General features: G+C 49.6%; 3 protein-coding genes across 3 annotated transcripts; all 3 read left to right on the forward strand.

Moving 5' to 3' along the window:
• Positions 1-2,781: 2,781 nt before the first annotated feature.
• On the forward strand, positions 2,782-4,352 carry IWZ02DRAFT_493034 (origin recognition complex subunit 5 C-terminus-domain-containing protein; the record flags this gene model as incomplete). Its single annotated transcript, XM_066769894.1, has 5 exons — positions 2,782-2,871; positions 2,919-3,290; positions 3,339-3,798; positions 3,853-4,019; positions 4,074-4,352. The coding sequence occupies 5 exons, from the start codon at positions 2,782-2,784 to the stop codon at positions 4,350-4,352; spliced, it is 1,368 nt and encodes a 455-aa protein (XP_066619985.1).
• A 3,093-nt stretch (positions 4,353-7,445) lies between these two features.
• Positions 7,446-8,907, forward strand: IWZ02DRAFT_459145 (er lumen protein-like protein retaining receptor). The gene is made up of 5 exons (XM_066768066.1): positions 7,446-7,522; positions 7,633-7,691; positions 7,813-8,091; positions 8,150-8,400; positions 8,463-8,907. The coding sequence occupies exons 1-5, from the start codon at positions 7,501-7,503 to the stop codon at positions 8,497-8,499; spliced, it is 648 nt and encodes a 215-aa protein (XP_066619986.1). The 5' UTR covers positions 7,446-7,500; the 3' UTR covers positions 8,500-8,907.
• A 2,063-nt stretch (positions 8,908-10,970) lies between these two features.
• Positions 10,971-12,710, forward strand: IWZ02DRAFT_459147 (uncharacterized protein). The gene has a single exon (XM_066768067.1). The coding sequence runs from the start codon at positions 11,122-11,124 to the stop codon at positions 12,379-12,381; it is 1,260 nt and encodes a 419-aa protein (XP_066619987.1). The 5' UTR covers positions 10,971-11,121; the 3' UTR covers positions 12,382-12,710.
• Positions 12,711-14,698: the final 1,988 nt, after the last annotated feature.

Here is a 14,698-nt window from a genome sequence, read left to right on the forward strand (position 1 = left end):
TATATATTAGCCGCTTAACGATTCGTGATATATAGTAATTTTTAATTTTTTAAAAATTTTATATATAGTAATAACTTATTAACGTATAGGCTTTTTTTAAGAAGTAGTAGCTAAACTAAAGAAGAGTATATTTTTATAGTAAATTAATTAATTAATTAATTATTTTACGTCTTACTAGAGCTATAGGCTATCTAAGACGGAGCTATCTATAGGGGATACCGCGTATATTTATAAGGTAAGTAGGGATGCCTAGCTAAAGAATCTTATATAACGAAGTATAATTCTTAGTATAATATTAGTATAGGGTTATTATAGATAGATAGTTTATCTAGGCTCTTTTTAGGTAAGAGGGGGCTAAGAACTAGCCTTCCTACCGTTATCTAAGTAGATAGGTAGTATAAAGTAAGAGTAATAAAAGGAAGGGGGATAGGAAGAAGGTATATATAGAAGAGTAAATATAGTATAGGGTAGTAGGTAAGGTAGATTATATATATGCTCTACTATAGCGTTCTAGTACTATCCCTAATAGTATAACTTTAAGGTTACCTAATATTTCTACTAGGAGGATAGCTTTATTAGATAATAGGGATAGTTTAGGTCCTAGAAGTAATAAGTACCATTATAGTTACTATACTTTAACGCTATATAGGTACATTTTATACCTCTCTTTATATAGTATTTATAGTCATGCTTTTCTATAGTATAGGGCCTAGTATATAGTAAGCATTTAGTCCTATTATAATACCTAGAGGAGCTATAGCTAAATTCTTAATACTTTATATACTATACGTCTAGAGTAATTCTAAGGAGTTTTATAACCCTTATACTTACTTCTATAAGATAGAATAGCTTTAAGATAGCTATCTCTACCTCTTTTACTATATAGAAGGCTATAATAACTAACCCTACTTTTTAGGTAGCCCTCCTTTTAGCTAAAGTAAGCTAGTATAGAGTTCTAATAATAGAAAGGCTAGGATTAAAGGTATAGACCTCTTCTATAATAAATTATCTAATATTAAGTAAGCGTAGGTCTTTAATAGGAATGCTATAGGAAATAACCTTATACTAGGTTTAGTTCTCCTAGACTATAGCATCTAGGAATAGGTAAGTAAAGAGGTCTTTATAGAAGGTAAGGAATTTAGAGTTATACTAGGGTAAGCTAGTAAGTAGGATGTTACTCTTCTCTATATATATTACTATTAACATAACTAGACTAGATATACCTATATTCTTAAAGGCATTATTAATATTATTTTATATAGAGAGAGGGTTAAAGTCTAGGAAGGGACTTTACTATTAGATAATAACCTATATATCCTATAGGGTCTTTAGGGGAGTAGTAGCTAGCTTTATAGTTATCTTTAGGTAAGGAGTTATTATATATAGTTTTCTAGTAGTAGTTACTTTCTAGGCTTAGGTTATATATAATAGTTTAGCTAGGTTTATAGGAAGAATAACTAGCTTTTATAGCTAGTAAACCTTTACTCCTAGTATATAAGTAGTATTTTTAAGGGAGTAAACTTAAGTAGTAAGAACTAATAATATATTACCTATATAACCTATCTTAGTATAATCCTATAGGATGTTACTAAGGTTATAAAGTCTTTACTTTTTACCTATATTATATATAAGGTTCATTATATATAGGATATAAGAGAGGGCTATATTAATTACCTTCTAGGTAGTATTAAAGTTTAGATAAAATCTAAACCTAGTCCTTTTTCCTTAGTAGGTAGGGTTAGGTTTAGAAGTATCTACTAGGATAGTTCTCTTTAGCTTAGTATACTATTTCTTAATTAGGTCTAGTATAATAAGTAGTAGGGATAATAGGGGGATAGGGCTTATAGGGAAGTCCTAGTCTATTTCCTTAGGTTTATTAGCTAGTTAAGTAGGTAGTAGGCTGGGTAGTATAGGGGCATCCTAGATTTTATAGTTATAGCCGTCTAGTAGAAGGGAAACTAGGTTAGGTAGGGCCTCCCCTTAGGGGGTAGGTATAGGTATACTCATAGTACGATACTTTAGAGGGTAGGTTTTCACTTTCTAACTTTAGTCATACACGTACGAGCCCGCGCTATGGAGTTACAGCAGGTGTGGTGATTTTTAAAAATTTTGTGTATGGCAACAACTTGTTGACGCACAGGCTTTTTCTAAGAAGTGGTGGCCAAACCAAAGAAGAGTGTCGTCGCGGTCCGACTCGACAAAGACTGACTATAGTTGAAAACGCTGACAACACTTGACCAACAGTGGCGGACGGGCCAGTCCGAAAAACAATCTGGAGATGGAAGAGACTTGAGATCGTGTAAAAACGATACTAGAGGTGGCAAACAAAAGAGGGCTGCGTGGAGCGCCAGCAAGCGAACTGGACAGAACAAAGATAATGTCTACATCAAATCGCCTCCAGCAAGCACACCAAGCAGGGCTGGCGGGACAGCTTTTGGTGACATCATGAATTGATCTCGATAGATAAGGTCGTACGTAAAATAGGCGGACTTGTGGTGGCAGGATTTCAGGCATTCAGAGTTTATCCCATATATAACCAATATACCCATACCGCTGAAGTTCAACGATCATCCTATACATACTTCTCTTACTATCTCCAGGGTGAATCACTCATGTTCTGAAGAATAATCAGAATACTGGCCAAGCAGATACGCAGAAAGCACACAAGTTCTGCTTCGCACTTTAAGTCGACCATCAATTGCGGCAGAGCTCGTGCACGGACGCGTCATGACGCGTCAAGGTTGCCCTCCGCGAGCTGCTCAGCACCACCGAACATCCGCAATGCTTCCCGAAGAGCTGCTCTTCACGTCTCTCAGCGAACGATATCCTTGTCGCGCTCTTCAAATACTTCAGTTGCTGCACCTCTACAACGTAAGGCGCTCTCGACACTGTCACTTCGTACGCTAATTTGCCATTAGCCTCCACTACCCAGTCCTTCAACGACTGTCATCCACGGCCTTGCAGCTACCGGGAAGAGCACGATAACGAGGGAGGTCCTCCAATCGAGAAAGATTAGCCATGCCATCATCCACTCGCGAGAATGCATAACCGGGCGCCATCTGTTGGAGAGGACGCTCGCCGCGTGCCTCGATGCCGTGGACGATTTAGAGCCCGATTCAGAGCTTGACCGGAATCTGTACACTCGATGCGAAAACATAAGCGCGCTGTATGTGCAGTTGCAGCGTCTTTTGGCAGGGAGAGAGCGCTTCGTATTGGTATTTGATGGCGTGGACAAGCAGCGAGAGACTCCGCCAACTCTCTTGCCTGCTCTGGCGCGACTGGGTGAAGTGGTACGTTGCTGTCGCTCCTCGCAAGTTTCACTGGACTGATAAGAACAGATGCCGGCGCTCAGTGTTATCCTCATCATATCAGTGCCTCGAGCAGGCTCTCTCCACGCTGCATGTACGCCCTTCATCCACTTTCCATCCTACACACGCGACGAGTCGATTCGGATAGCCGCTCGCAATCCGCCAGACATTTTTCTAGAACCACCGTCTTCGTCAAAAGAGTATGACGACGAACTTGCGACCGAGGACAAAGACTGGTTGTGGATAAGACACCTAGGTGTCGTGTGGGACGCACTGGCCAAAGGTGCTGCGACAGATGTCGTGAGCTTCGAGGCTCTGGCTAGGAAGTTGTGGGATCCGTTTGTCGCCCCAATTCGAGACGGCACCTTTGGCACAAGAGATTTGTCAAGGCTCTTGGTCCATCGAAGAGCATTGTTCCAAAGCGAGAGCGCCTTGGTGGAGAGTGTTGTGCCGAGCGAGTCAACAAGCGCATCGAAGCTCAAGTCAAAGGGTCAGTTCATACATGCCCTTTTACTCCATATTGATACTGAAATTTCTGGGACAGTCACGCACGAGCTCCCCTACTACTCCAAATACTTGCTCTGTGCGGCATACTTGGCTTCCTTCAACCCTGCGCGCCAGGATACAGTGTACTTTACCAAAGCTAGCGAGAAGAAGAGGAAGAAAAAGGGCGGAGCAGCCTCAGTTGGCAGAGTGCCAAAACATCGAAAGGTATGCAACGTCAATACTCGCAACTTTGAATTGTGAAAGCTGACAATCCACTAGATACCTCGCAATCTTCTCACACCATCGGCATTTCCATTAGACCGCCTGCTGTCCATTTTCCATGCTATTCTGCCGCACACTGTTGCTCCAACAGCAGACATTTACACGCAGATTGCGACTCTATCCTCGTTGCGCCTACTCCTCAGGTCAGGTGCCGCTGGAGCGGATCCTCTAGATGGGAGCTGCAAGTGGAGAGTCAATTACGGCTACGAATTCGTTCGAGATCTCGGACGCAGCGTCAGCTTCGAGATGGGCGAGTTTCTGGCAGGCGGGGAGTGATCCAATGCACGCTCCTTTGCAATTCGAATCGCATAGATACCCAAGACGAATGCATAAAACTCATCTGTGTTGGCGGACGACTGCTCCCATGGCGCGGCTGCGACGGCGGATGACTGCTCCCTAGAGGATGTCTCATTTTTTTTACATCCACTGTGCGGTGGTTATTCGAAGCTACTGCACAAAGCTTGCCAACCCCTGCAACCCCAACAAGTTGGGTTTGTGCAATGTTACTCGTATGCTATATGCAGGAGAAGGGAAGACGATCGATGTTGGAATGTTGTCCAATCAAGCCATGGCTGCAGCAACCATTCAAGCGTCCTGCGGATTCCCTCTGCACATCGTCCGGATTCGCAGCAGGATTGCAAAAACAAGTAACGCAGATCCGGGGATTGGTGACAAAAATCGTGGCACGCGGAACAAAAGCTAGGTGCGCGGTGGAGCGCAGACTGGAAGCATTCCAATGCGCGACCAGATGATCTATCAGGAGCGTTTAAGTCCCATTGCTCCAGAGTCCTCGGAAGCATTAAAGCGTCTAAATAGGACGGCAACAAGGAGCATTTAAGGCCCAGTTCGCGGAAACCCATCCTTGTGTGTGCCATGACTTTTGGCAAAAAGCCCTGATCGCTGCAGCAGCTCGCCGACGCTAACGACGAGCGTGTTGATGATGATCATCCCCACCACAGGCAAGAGGGGCACTAATGCAAGTATCAGTGAAGTTGCGACGTTCGAAGCAACCAAACCGACCAATAGGTTTTTGAGCCGCACGGAGCCGATGCAGCTCCATTTGCCCTTCGTTTGAACTTGGACGAGTGACCAATCAAACATCCGAGTCACGAAGTTCGAAGCAAAGTCAGTCCTCCAGACGTTCAAAGGTGCAATTCAGCGAATCATATCGCGACTTGAGCATGCAAGAACATCGCGCGCCGCGTCCAAAGTTGGCGTCTGCGCCAATCATCATAGGATGCGTACTCCGCTTCGCAGACGTCCGAAGTTGTGCGTACGATCCAATCAGCGTGCACGTAACGTCTTGCTGCTGGCGGCTTGTGTCCTGTGGGCAGGGAGTGCGCTGATTACGGCTGTGGGACTCGGAAACTTGAAAGGCTGGCCTCTGAACATCGATTCCAAAGAAAAAGTGAGACTCATTGACGATTCCCGGCAGCACTGTTGCTTCGCGGAGAAGTTGAACATGCCTTGGCAACTTTCCCAAAGCAGCTAGAGCTACTTTACCACGCAACAAGGCTTGGTGGCAAAATTGGTGGCACACAGAACACTGTGCGGTAGGTAGAGCGCAGACTGGGAGCCTTCGTATACGCGAACAAACTATCTACGTGTCTGTGGCGGACAGCAACAAGGAGCATTCAAGGCCCAGTTCGCGTGAGCCCACAATTGTGCGTGCCATATCTTTTGGCACCGAGCTTTGCAAGCTTCTCTATGCACCACCGCCCGTCCCTTCGAAATCAAAGGCACAAACAGTTCCTAAACTCGGTGTTTCCAGCCAAAAATCCAAAGGTTGCCTCGGTCGCTGCGTTACCACGCCGCAACACAAGCCGGCTGAGAGGCGCCTGCAAGTGTCCGAAACTGGAAGGACAAAGCCAACTTCAAACGCAGCATTTGCGAAAATCGTTCATAAGTCGTTTGTATCTCGTTCGAAACGTGTTGGACAAGCGGAGATTGCTCGGGCCACTTTCTGGCTCACTCGCTCTGGCGTCCCTTGCCTCATCTTTGTCTGCGGGCATTGTCTCGGGGGGAAATGAACAGCTCCAGCTGATTGCGTTTTTCCCGAATCTGGAGAATCGAAGCGAAGTCCTGCGTGTGGAGTTTGTCTGCTCGGTTGGGGCCGCTGTTTTCGGCGTGGGGGCAGAAGTGATACTGGCGTGACGAAGACTTGGGACCGTGTTGGACAACGATGATTTGCGTCTGCAACGTGTTCGAGGTGGATTACACCAGATTGATGCTGTTCTTGCATAATCTGTGAAAAGAGTTCCAGCCTCTTGGCTTTAGTTCCCATCATCAACACGGCGGCAGACAACCTATCCACCAGCACTTCATAATTGGTTCTTGAGATGTACAGCGAAACAAGTGCTACCATGATCATTGACGAGAATCAGTCCCATCTTCTGTGCGGTGGTCGTGTTGCTCAACGCAACGCCGATCCCTGGCATATTGTTGTCTAGGTTTCTTGGTAGGTGGATTTTGGGTCAACCGTTTCAACAGCCGGGCTTCAGTCATGCCCTAAACATGTCGACCCAGGAATTGCCATCGGGCCTGTTGTGCTTGGCAAAATCGGTTCATCAGTAGACTAGAGCGCTGCCAGAACCGGATCAACAAATCTGAAGGAAACTCCTGGTCGAGAAAACTTGAGTGTCAGGTACCGTGGTTCTATTGGCTCAACGGACGGCGGATGATTCTAGAGAACACATTGCGTCAGGCAAGCTAAAACATGGCCCAGACATCCATTGCTGTGTCTACCTTGACTTTTGGTAGTCTTTGGTCGCCGAGAGTGTTGTGGATGGCGTTGCTGGCTGCGCGCCGGCATAATTCATCTTGACCCCTGCTTTCTTGTTTTCCCACTTAAACAGACGTGGTCGATGGGTCCACTCTGCTGGACAGTTGGGAAAAGAGTAAACTTGCTGTAGTGCTTGCAGGAGGATTATGAGCTCGGAGAAATTGAAAGCTGGGCCAAGATTCTCCTCTGCGCAGTAACAATGTCCTGTTGAGTGATATGAAGAAAGATCACAATGAATGCACGTTATGGGTTTTATGCCTTGTGAGGACAATTCCTGCAATTTTCGATAGGCAACGGCCGTGGTGATGCTCGTGTTGGGGTTTTGTTGTGTTGATGCGGAGCTTTTCGAGATAACCGGTCATTGGCAGAGGCGAAGTCGACAATAATCAAATAAAGTTTTATCTGTTCACACGCAGAATCCCGATACCGTGCACTTTGAAGAGTTTGAAGTCAGCCGATGTGGTATGCAATTGCAGAAAGCCTGAAAGTCAAGGGAGTCGACATTTTTCCTTGCAGGGATCTTGCTTACGTCATGCCTCTCCTGCATCGTGTCCAAACGTGAGCTTCCTCACAACAGCAGTTCGCGACATCCTCCACCCAATTCCACCTGGAAACGCCCTCGAGGCTCAAACACTGCGCAAGATGAATATCTTCAGGTTGTTGGGTACGTCTGCAACGTCTTTCTCTCAATGGCCTCGCCCTGAGCCCACTCAACAAAGCTCAAGCTAGCAAGCAAGCAGAGCAACGCCATGCTAATGTGAATTCGATTGGCAGGGGACTTGTCCCACCTCATCTCGATCCTGATCCTGTTGCAAAAGATGAAGTCGACAAACGTACGTCCTTGATCCCGCCAGCGAACGCTCGAGAGCTAGCAAAGCTCCCGGCAGCTCCGTAACGAGCTTGCGACGCGCCCAACGTAAACGCGACGCTGACCTTGGACCGACAAATTGGCAGAGCGCAAATGGAATCTCGTTCAAATCGCAGTTTTTGTACTTGATGGTATACGTCACACGCTACATTGACCTTCTTTGGACCTTCTATGACCCTGGCGCTCTCTACAACACCATCTTCAAGATAATCTTCATCTCGTCGTCGGCGTACACCGTCTACCTTATGCTCAACGACTACAAGCCGACCCACGATCCGAACCTCGACACATTCAAGGTTCAGTACTTACTGGGCGCGAGCGCGGTCATGGCCATTCTGTTTCCCTACAAATACACGCCGACTGAGGTGCGCGAATCCAATGCGTTTGAACAAGCGGACTTGGGAAAAGGCTGACGCGCTTCAGATGCTCTGGTCATTCTCAATCTGGCTCGAGTCGGTCGCGATCCTGCCGCAGCTTTTTATGCTGCAGCGCACTGGTGAGGCCGAAACGATTACGACCCACTACCTCTTCGCATTGGGCGCATACCGAGCGCTCTACATTCCAAACTGGATATACCGCTACTTTGCCGAGGGTTACGTTGACCCCATTGCTCAAATTGCCGGCATCATCCAGACGATCCTGTACTCGGACTTTTTCTGGATTTACTACACAAAGTGAGTGAATCAACGGGGAGATGCGGCGAAATGGCGCAGGTTTCTAACGGGATGTCATCCAGAGTTCTTCAAGGCAAGAAGTTCAACCTCCCTGTGTGAGGGATTTCCGCAAGCTTGGGGGCGTTTTTCATGCGCGAGAGTATACCCGATGTCAGAACGTACGCACTTACTGTAGCAGTGCGCTGGAAAGGCTTCAGAATGTTGCAGCATGATTCTGCGCAAGCCCGTCAAGGTCGCTCGTCTCACCAATTTTGGAAGGGTTGCGCAGGTGTCGATTCCTCGGCAGCTAGTAAGTACGGACTTTGGTGGATTGTTTTGTTACATTAGAGAAATGGACGTCGAATGAATAAAATTACTCCTCAAAGTGTTGGCTTTTGAGCTCATGCGTTCAGAGAACACCGTGTGGAGATTCGAGACTTTCAGGACTGCAACGGCCTGGTGTTGTGGTGTTCGTGAGCGCCAGCAGAATCAACAAGTTGTTCAGATAGCTCAACCCGACAATGCCATGAATTCTTGGAACTTGCATTGAAATGAACTGTGTTTGCATTGCCTCTACCAAAGCTTGAGTCTTGCTCTTGTTACTTGCCTAACCCCCAATGATCAGCCCAGGTCATCTCTCTGAGGCTTTGAGGGGAGATGGCCAAAGTGGAATGTGGTTGTCACAACCCGGATAATTCAACATTGCTCAGTTCATAGCGGGATCGCTTACCCCCTGGAGCTGAACACCGAATTCCATCTACGACCAGCAGAAACGACGAATGTAAAAGCAGGTAGGAAGATTCCCCAAAAGCCTGGCGTAATCGCCCAACATGCATTCCCTATCTATTGATCTATTGAGAGGGACCTTCCGCATCTGATCTCATATCCTGAAGCGCGCGAGTCGTGCGAGCCCAGTCCTTCCCAAGTAACCTCAGCGTCGCCTTCCCCTGCAGGACACGACGTGGGCTGCGACCGTGCCAGATTGGTAGGTGTCAGAACGAGGCTTGACAGGCCGTTGTAAACATGTCGCGACCCCTCAACTCCTGGATTCCGTGGATAAGTCGACAAGTTCCCCGCGACCTCGACACGCCCACCGGTCTGGTTTGTGACAGACCCTGGCATATCTATCAAGCAAACCTTGATCGAATGACGACGAAATGTCTTTTTGTATCGCAGCGCAGCAAAGGCCTCATTTTACGAGTTTGAGTCGCCGATGGGAGACAGGATTTTTCGCTGCCGGGCTCCTCGTCGACCTCGACACCAGAACATTGAAGTGTTTATCAAGAGTTCGCTTCACTTCTCCTTTCCCCAAATCGTCAGGCTTACGTGTAGATCCAGCATCGCAGCATGTCGTTGCCCTGAGTTGCAACGAGAAAGAGCTTGGAAACGCTGGAAATTGAGGAAAGAGGGTTGCGCGGTGGTCCAGGAGAGCACGTGCTCCGGCGCCGGATCTTGCCTCCTCTCCTAAACGGCCTCGAAATTCCGACGATGCCTGTTCCCAATGATTCCAAGGTGAAGAATTCGGGCTCTACTCGTGGCCCACGAGCTTGTGCGGCCGCTTGGAAATCCGCCGGCATCTGGCGAAAACAACTTGGCCCACAGTTCTGCGTACAATTTGGTGGGCACACCTACTGCTGGATGACGGTCACGAGCACTGGCTGTATCTCTGTCGACTGGACACGCTAGCTTGCATCTTCCGCGGCAACATGTTGTCACTCTGTTTCTCAACACGTATCCTGGTAGTCATTGGCAGGCTTAATGCAAAGTGAATTCGCTAGCCCCTTTCCCGAGCGCTTCTGCCATGGGACGATGGTAGCCACCGGCTTCTCGTAAGCATCAATGAGTCGCCTATTCGCTTTCGAGAAGATCCATTCAACGTTCCAGGGTACCGTTCGAGGGCCTGATCCAAAGCCTCCCATTCGCGGTTCGAGGCCGAATATGCTTCCCTGCTTCGACCCTCATTGCCTTGTCCTGGCAAGGAATGAGCATCTTGCTTGAAAATGCTGCTCAATCAGTATCCCAAAAGCCGATCATGCGAGAGAATTGACCCTCGAATTGACAAAATGGCGAAGAGAAAGTCCTCACGTTGGGCCCCTGGTTTGCCATGAATTCTGGCTCAACTACTGTCGGTGTTCGGTCACTCTGAATCTGAATTTGGAACTGGTACGACATCTTCACTTTCAGAACCACCTTTCAACCGGTACGCCATCACGCTGTTTTTCTCCCAGACTGTGATTTTGCACACTCTGAAGTCTGGTTGAGCGACAGTCAGCCATGGAAAGGCAATCGACTTCCTGTAAAAACCGGCATCGACCTCTGCCTTCCTGCCCATCTCAAACCATTTCCCACTCTCAACCATGACAACCGACGAGGAGCTCTACGACAACGCTCCCACCAGGTCGACCGGCCCGGGCTCGTCGGATGTCCCCGGCGGGTCGAATGTTTCGGGAGGTCAGGAGACCTCTTCAGGGGTTCACGTCTCCAACCCCGATGGCTTCCACCAGGGCGTCGATACCGCCCCACCGGGCACAGAGATCGGTAAGCCCTCCTCTGTACCTGTTCAAGCAGCCAGAATTACTAACATTTTGCAGCCTCCGGCACCCCCACCGACGACAACGCCGCCGAAGGGACCGACATCTGGACCTCAAGGAGGGCCTACAGCGGAAGAGTAGACGCCGCTGTCGACAGCGGCCGTCCCTGCACCAACGACAACCACATGCAGAGGACGGCCGGCTGCAAAGAATGCTCGGTTGTCGCATTCATCCGGATCCACCGCAGCTGGATGGGCGGACTCCGCTCGACGTCCAACAGGTCGACATCCCACAAGGTCGACCTGCCAACGTTGGACACGTACGAGTGGACCGCCATGAAGGAGGCGGAGAAGAGAGACGAGTTGAAGTCCTCCACGGCCTTCAATCAATTCGTCGACGGCAAGCTCGGGGGCCGAACGCGCACGTTCGACAACCCCCAGAAGAAGAACTGGGTGAAGGCGAACATCTTTACCACGGGGAACGGCGTCGGTCTCTGCTGGGGCAACCCAAATGCCCTAGAAAATCCAGCCCCATCTGGCAAGGGCAAGGGGAAGACTTCCTAGCGCCAAGTCGAGCCGGAGGGCGGCGACAAGGTGGCCGGCGTCATCTTGTACGACGTCAAGGCGGCAGAGCTCGTCCACGAGATCCACGAAAGGGGTCACTGTGGGCGCGACTCCTTGGTCAAGGAGATGCAGTCGAGGGGGTACAAGCCCCCTGCAAAAGCCACCGTCAACGAGTGGATCAAGGACTGCCCAGGGTGCGCGCGCACCAACAAGAAGCGTACCCTGGACGCGGCCTCTGCCCAGGAGGCCTCCGAACCTGCGGCCAAGCGACGAAAGGCCGCCCAATGGAAGCCAAAGGTCGCCGTTGCTGCCGCCGAGGGGGGTTCAGCAGCATACTCCTGCCAACAGCTCGTCCCTTGCCCCCTCCTCTCCTCCGACGGCACCACAGGTGCCACAAGTCCCTATCGCTGGCCTCGCCGCTCCTACCCTGGCGCCTCCCCTGGATCCAATCCTCGGCCAGGTGCAGGCCGACAACGAGGCCCTATGCGCGGGCTTTCAAGCATGGGAACGGGAAAATCCCCTGGACCCATCCTCCATCAACGAGGCGGCCGCTCAATAGGCCTTCCAGGGGCGTCCCCTGGGGTCCGCTCTTGTCCTGGGCAACATCCTGTGCACGTATCGGACGGCATGGAGGACTTTTTCTTCAGGGGTCTGGACAACGGCTCGGCGCAGTAAATCACGACACCACTGCGACGGACACAACGGGGACCTCTTTCAACAACGGGCTGGCGTTTTGCTCTCTGGTGATACCCTTTGGTTTTTGGAATGGTGCATTCCTCTCACGTCTCTTGCCCTTTTTTGGTACCGAAATCGCCCCTTTTCATAGCTGTTTTTCAGCTTGCTGTTTAGCATTTTGCATTTGCATGGGTCGAAGGCGTTTTCTTTTTGTTTTTGGGATACCCCCATGAATCTGCGAATGGGATTGAGTTGAAAAGTTTGCTTTTGGTGTTGGGATATTGGCATTCACATCAGCACCTTTTCTCCTTGTTTCCATTTTTTCATAGCCTGATCGCTCTCTGTACTTCTCGTACAAAATTTCTGCATCTCACGAAAAGCACTTCCACTTGTTCTCAATACCGCACAGCACATTCATGACGAATTTCAAACTTTTTTCTCCTTCTCCAATGCTTTGTCTGTACTGTGAATTTTACCGTGCTCATGTGACACTGTGATACCTGTGACTTCTGTGCGGGAAGAAACACAATGCAAGCCCCTTTGAAATTGGTCGCAACCCCCCTGAAAGAAACGATGAGGTCGAAGGAGGAGGGCAAGGAGCATTCGTTGGCTTGGCAGGACGCAGATTTGAAGCATTTGGGCAACAGTCAATCAGGGCAACAAGACACCTTCGGACTTTGGAGAAGGGTCTTGCTGGGGGGCATTCATGCCCTTCGACAGACGTAGACAAGGAGCTTTCAAGCGACTGTCCTTAGGAATGACAAGGAGTCCTTAAGACATCATGAGTGTGTTCACAAGAATCATTCGAGCGACAACACAGAAATTGCAGTGTCGTCTCAATTACGTACAATTCCTAAGCTATGCGAGAAGACGTGCAAGGTGCCCGCCAGTCAGCGCAGTCGGACGCGTTGGGAAATTCTCGAAGTTGGACTTCGACTGAACCCTTCCAACCGACGAGAATCTTAAAAGCGTACTTCCTCTCTTCTTCTTCTTCTTCTTCTTCTTGCTCCATATCTGCCAATGACGCTGTTCGAGACGGACGCGACAGCAGGTCTTACACAGCTTCTTGACGAGATTCTGGTAAGCGTGATTGTTGACATCTCCCATGACCTTCTCATCTGAACTGGAACAGACTCACGCCGACCCCACAGTTTCGACCTTGGCGGCTGAAATGCAGCCCTTGCCGATTTCCAGGCATCAAACTGGTCAACAGTAGCCACTTGGGAACCAAGGAGGTATCAGTCGGTGTAGCATCCATCGCAGGCCCTGAAAGCGACCGGAGAGCCCTTCAATTGCGTGACGCGGTAACCGTCCGTCACCTCCGCCGTGGGTGAGCTTGTGTCTTTCAAAGGTTGGCCACAAACGCAGGTGTAGCCCTGGGCTTGGAGTTGAGAAACGCGACCGGCGATCTGGTCGGTCTGGTCCTTCCACTTCTTGGTGATCAAAGGCGCCCAATTCTCAAAAGCGTTTTTGGGTGTCGCAACGGAAAGATTTAAGTGTTCGTGGGTTGGTCGAGAGCATTTCCTTCCATCTTCATTGCAGTTCCACATCGATCGATATTCGTACAGCTGTTTTGTGCACGGCACGCAATGATGGATCGGGGCGCTGTTGGCGTCGAAGAGATCTGGTATGTGCTGTGCAGTCTGCCCTTCAGTGTCGCAACCTTGTTGAAAAAGATAGTAGTACTGGTTTGCAGGCCCTATGCCTTGCGCAAATGCGTGCGCGTCATTGAGCTCCTTCCAAGCTGGCCTTTCCAGACCAAGGGGGATCGCCAATAGAGCCTCCTTGCCCGTGTCTGATACCTGAGTATTGACCTCACTCTGGCAGGCGAATCATCGAAGAGGCGCGGACAGGAGGTTTCGTGCACGTGAACATGTTTTGCACAAGGAGGCTCCGACTGCTTGAACTTGAGTGATTCAGCTATCCGTACACCCCCAGGCCGATGTGTTGGTGGGTGGACCGCCAGTACGATGAAGCGCGGAAAAGGTGTGGATGCGGCAATTGCTATGGGGCAATAGCCCAACTTGATACTCGACTGGCCATTGCGGAAGTCGCCCCTGCACGTAGTCCTGCAAGCGGCCGCAGTAACAGCGCTGCGAGGGCAAGTTCGACGCCTTGAGCAGGGCTCAGATTCTCATTGAGACAGAGGCGATGTTTGAATGCGAAAGGTGCGGAAATCCGTCATGAGATATTGCGGGGTCATCGCTTGTGGCTGGCGGATGCCCTCATCCCTCTTTGCACTTGGTGCTCGTGCTGTCTGCCTCAATGGGTGGCACATGCTGCTCCCGTGTGCCAGGTGTTGCTTGCGGAGTCGTCTGGGTGGAAGGTGGAAAGGAAGCGATTTCCAGGTAGCTTCGCAGAGAGACGATGGAAAGGACAAGCCATGTGTTTGGCATGAGAGAGGCACATGGAGGCAGGCCAAGGTTGCCATTTCCCAATGCGGCAAGTCAGGCGGTGCAGTGGCCAGAAATGCTCCCAGGTGAGCTTAACAAGAGGCGGAGGCTCGATGGTTGAAGAGACACGATTGAGATGAAGTCTTGAGACATGCTG

The sequence above is a fragment of the Phyllosticta citriasiana genome (assembly GCF_038021145.1).
Source record: "Phyllosticta citriasiana strain CBS 120426 chromosome Unknown IWZ02scaffold_12, whole genome shotgun sequence".
NCBI lineage: Eukaryota > Fungi > Ascomycota > Dothideomycetes > Botryosphaeriales > Phyllostictaceae > Phyllosticta > Phyllosticta citriasiana.

Bases quoted from the DNA above. Each gene is read 5' to 3' on its own strand.
- IWZ02DRAFT_459147 (XM_066768067.1), top strand. From the start codon at position 11,122: ATGCTCGGTTGTCGCATTCATCCGGATCCACCGCAGCTGGATGGGCGG.
- IWZ02DRAFT_459145 (XM_066768066.1), top strand. From the start codon at position 7,501: ATGAATATCTTCAGGTTGTTGG. The intron at 7,692-7,812 runs GTACGTCCTTGA...ACAAATTGGCAG, and splicing joins AAAAGATGAAGTCGACAAAC to AGCGCAAATGGAATCTCGTT. The intron at 8,092-8,149 runs GTGCGCGAATCC...GACGCGCTTCAG, and splicing joins ACAAATACACGCCGACTGAG to ATGCTCTGGTCATTCTCAAT.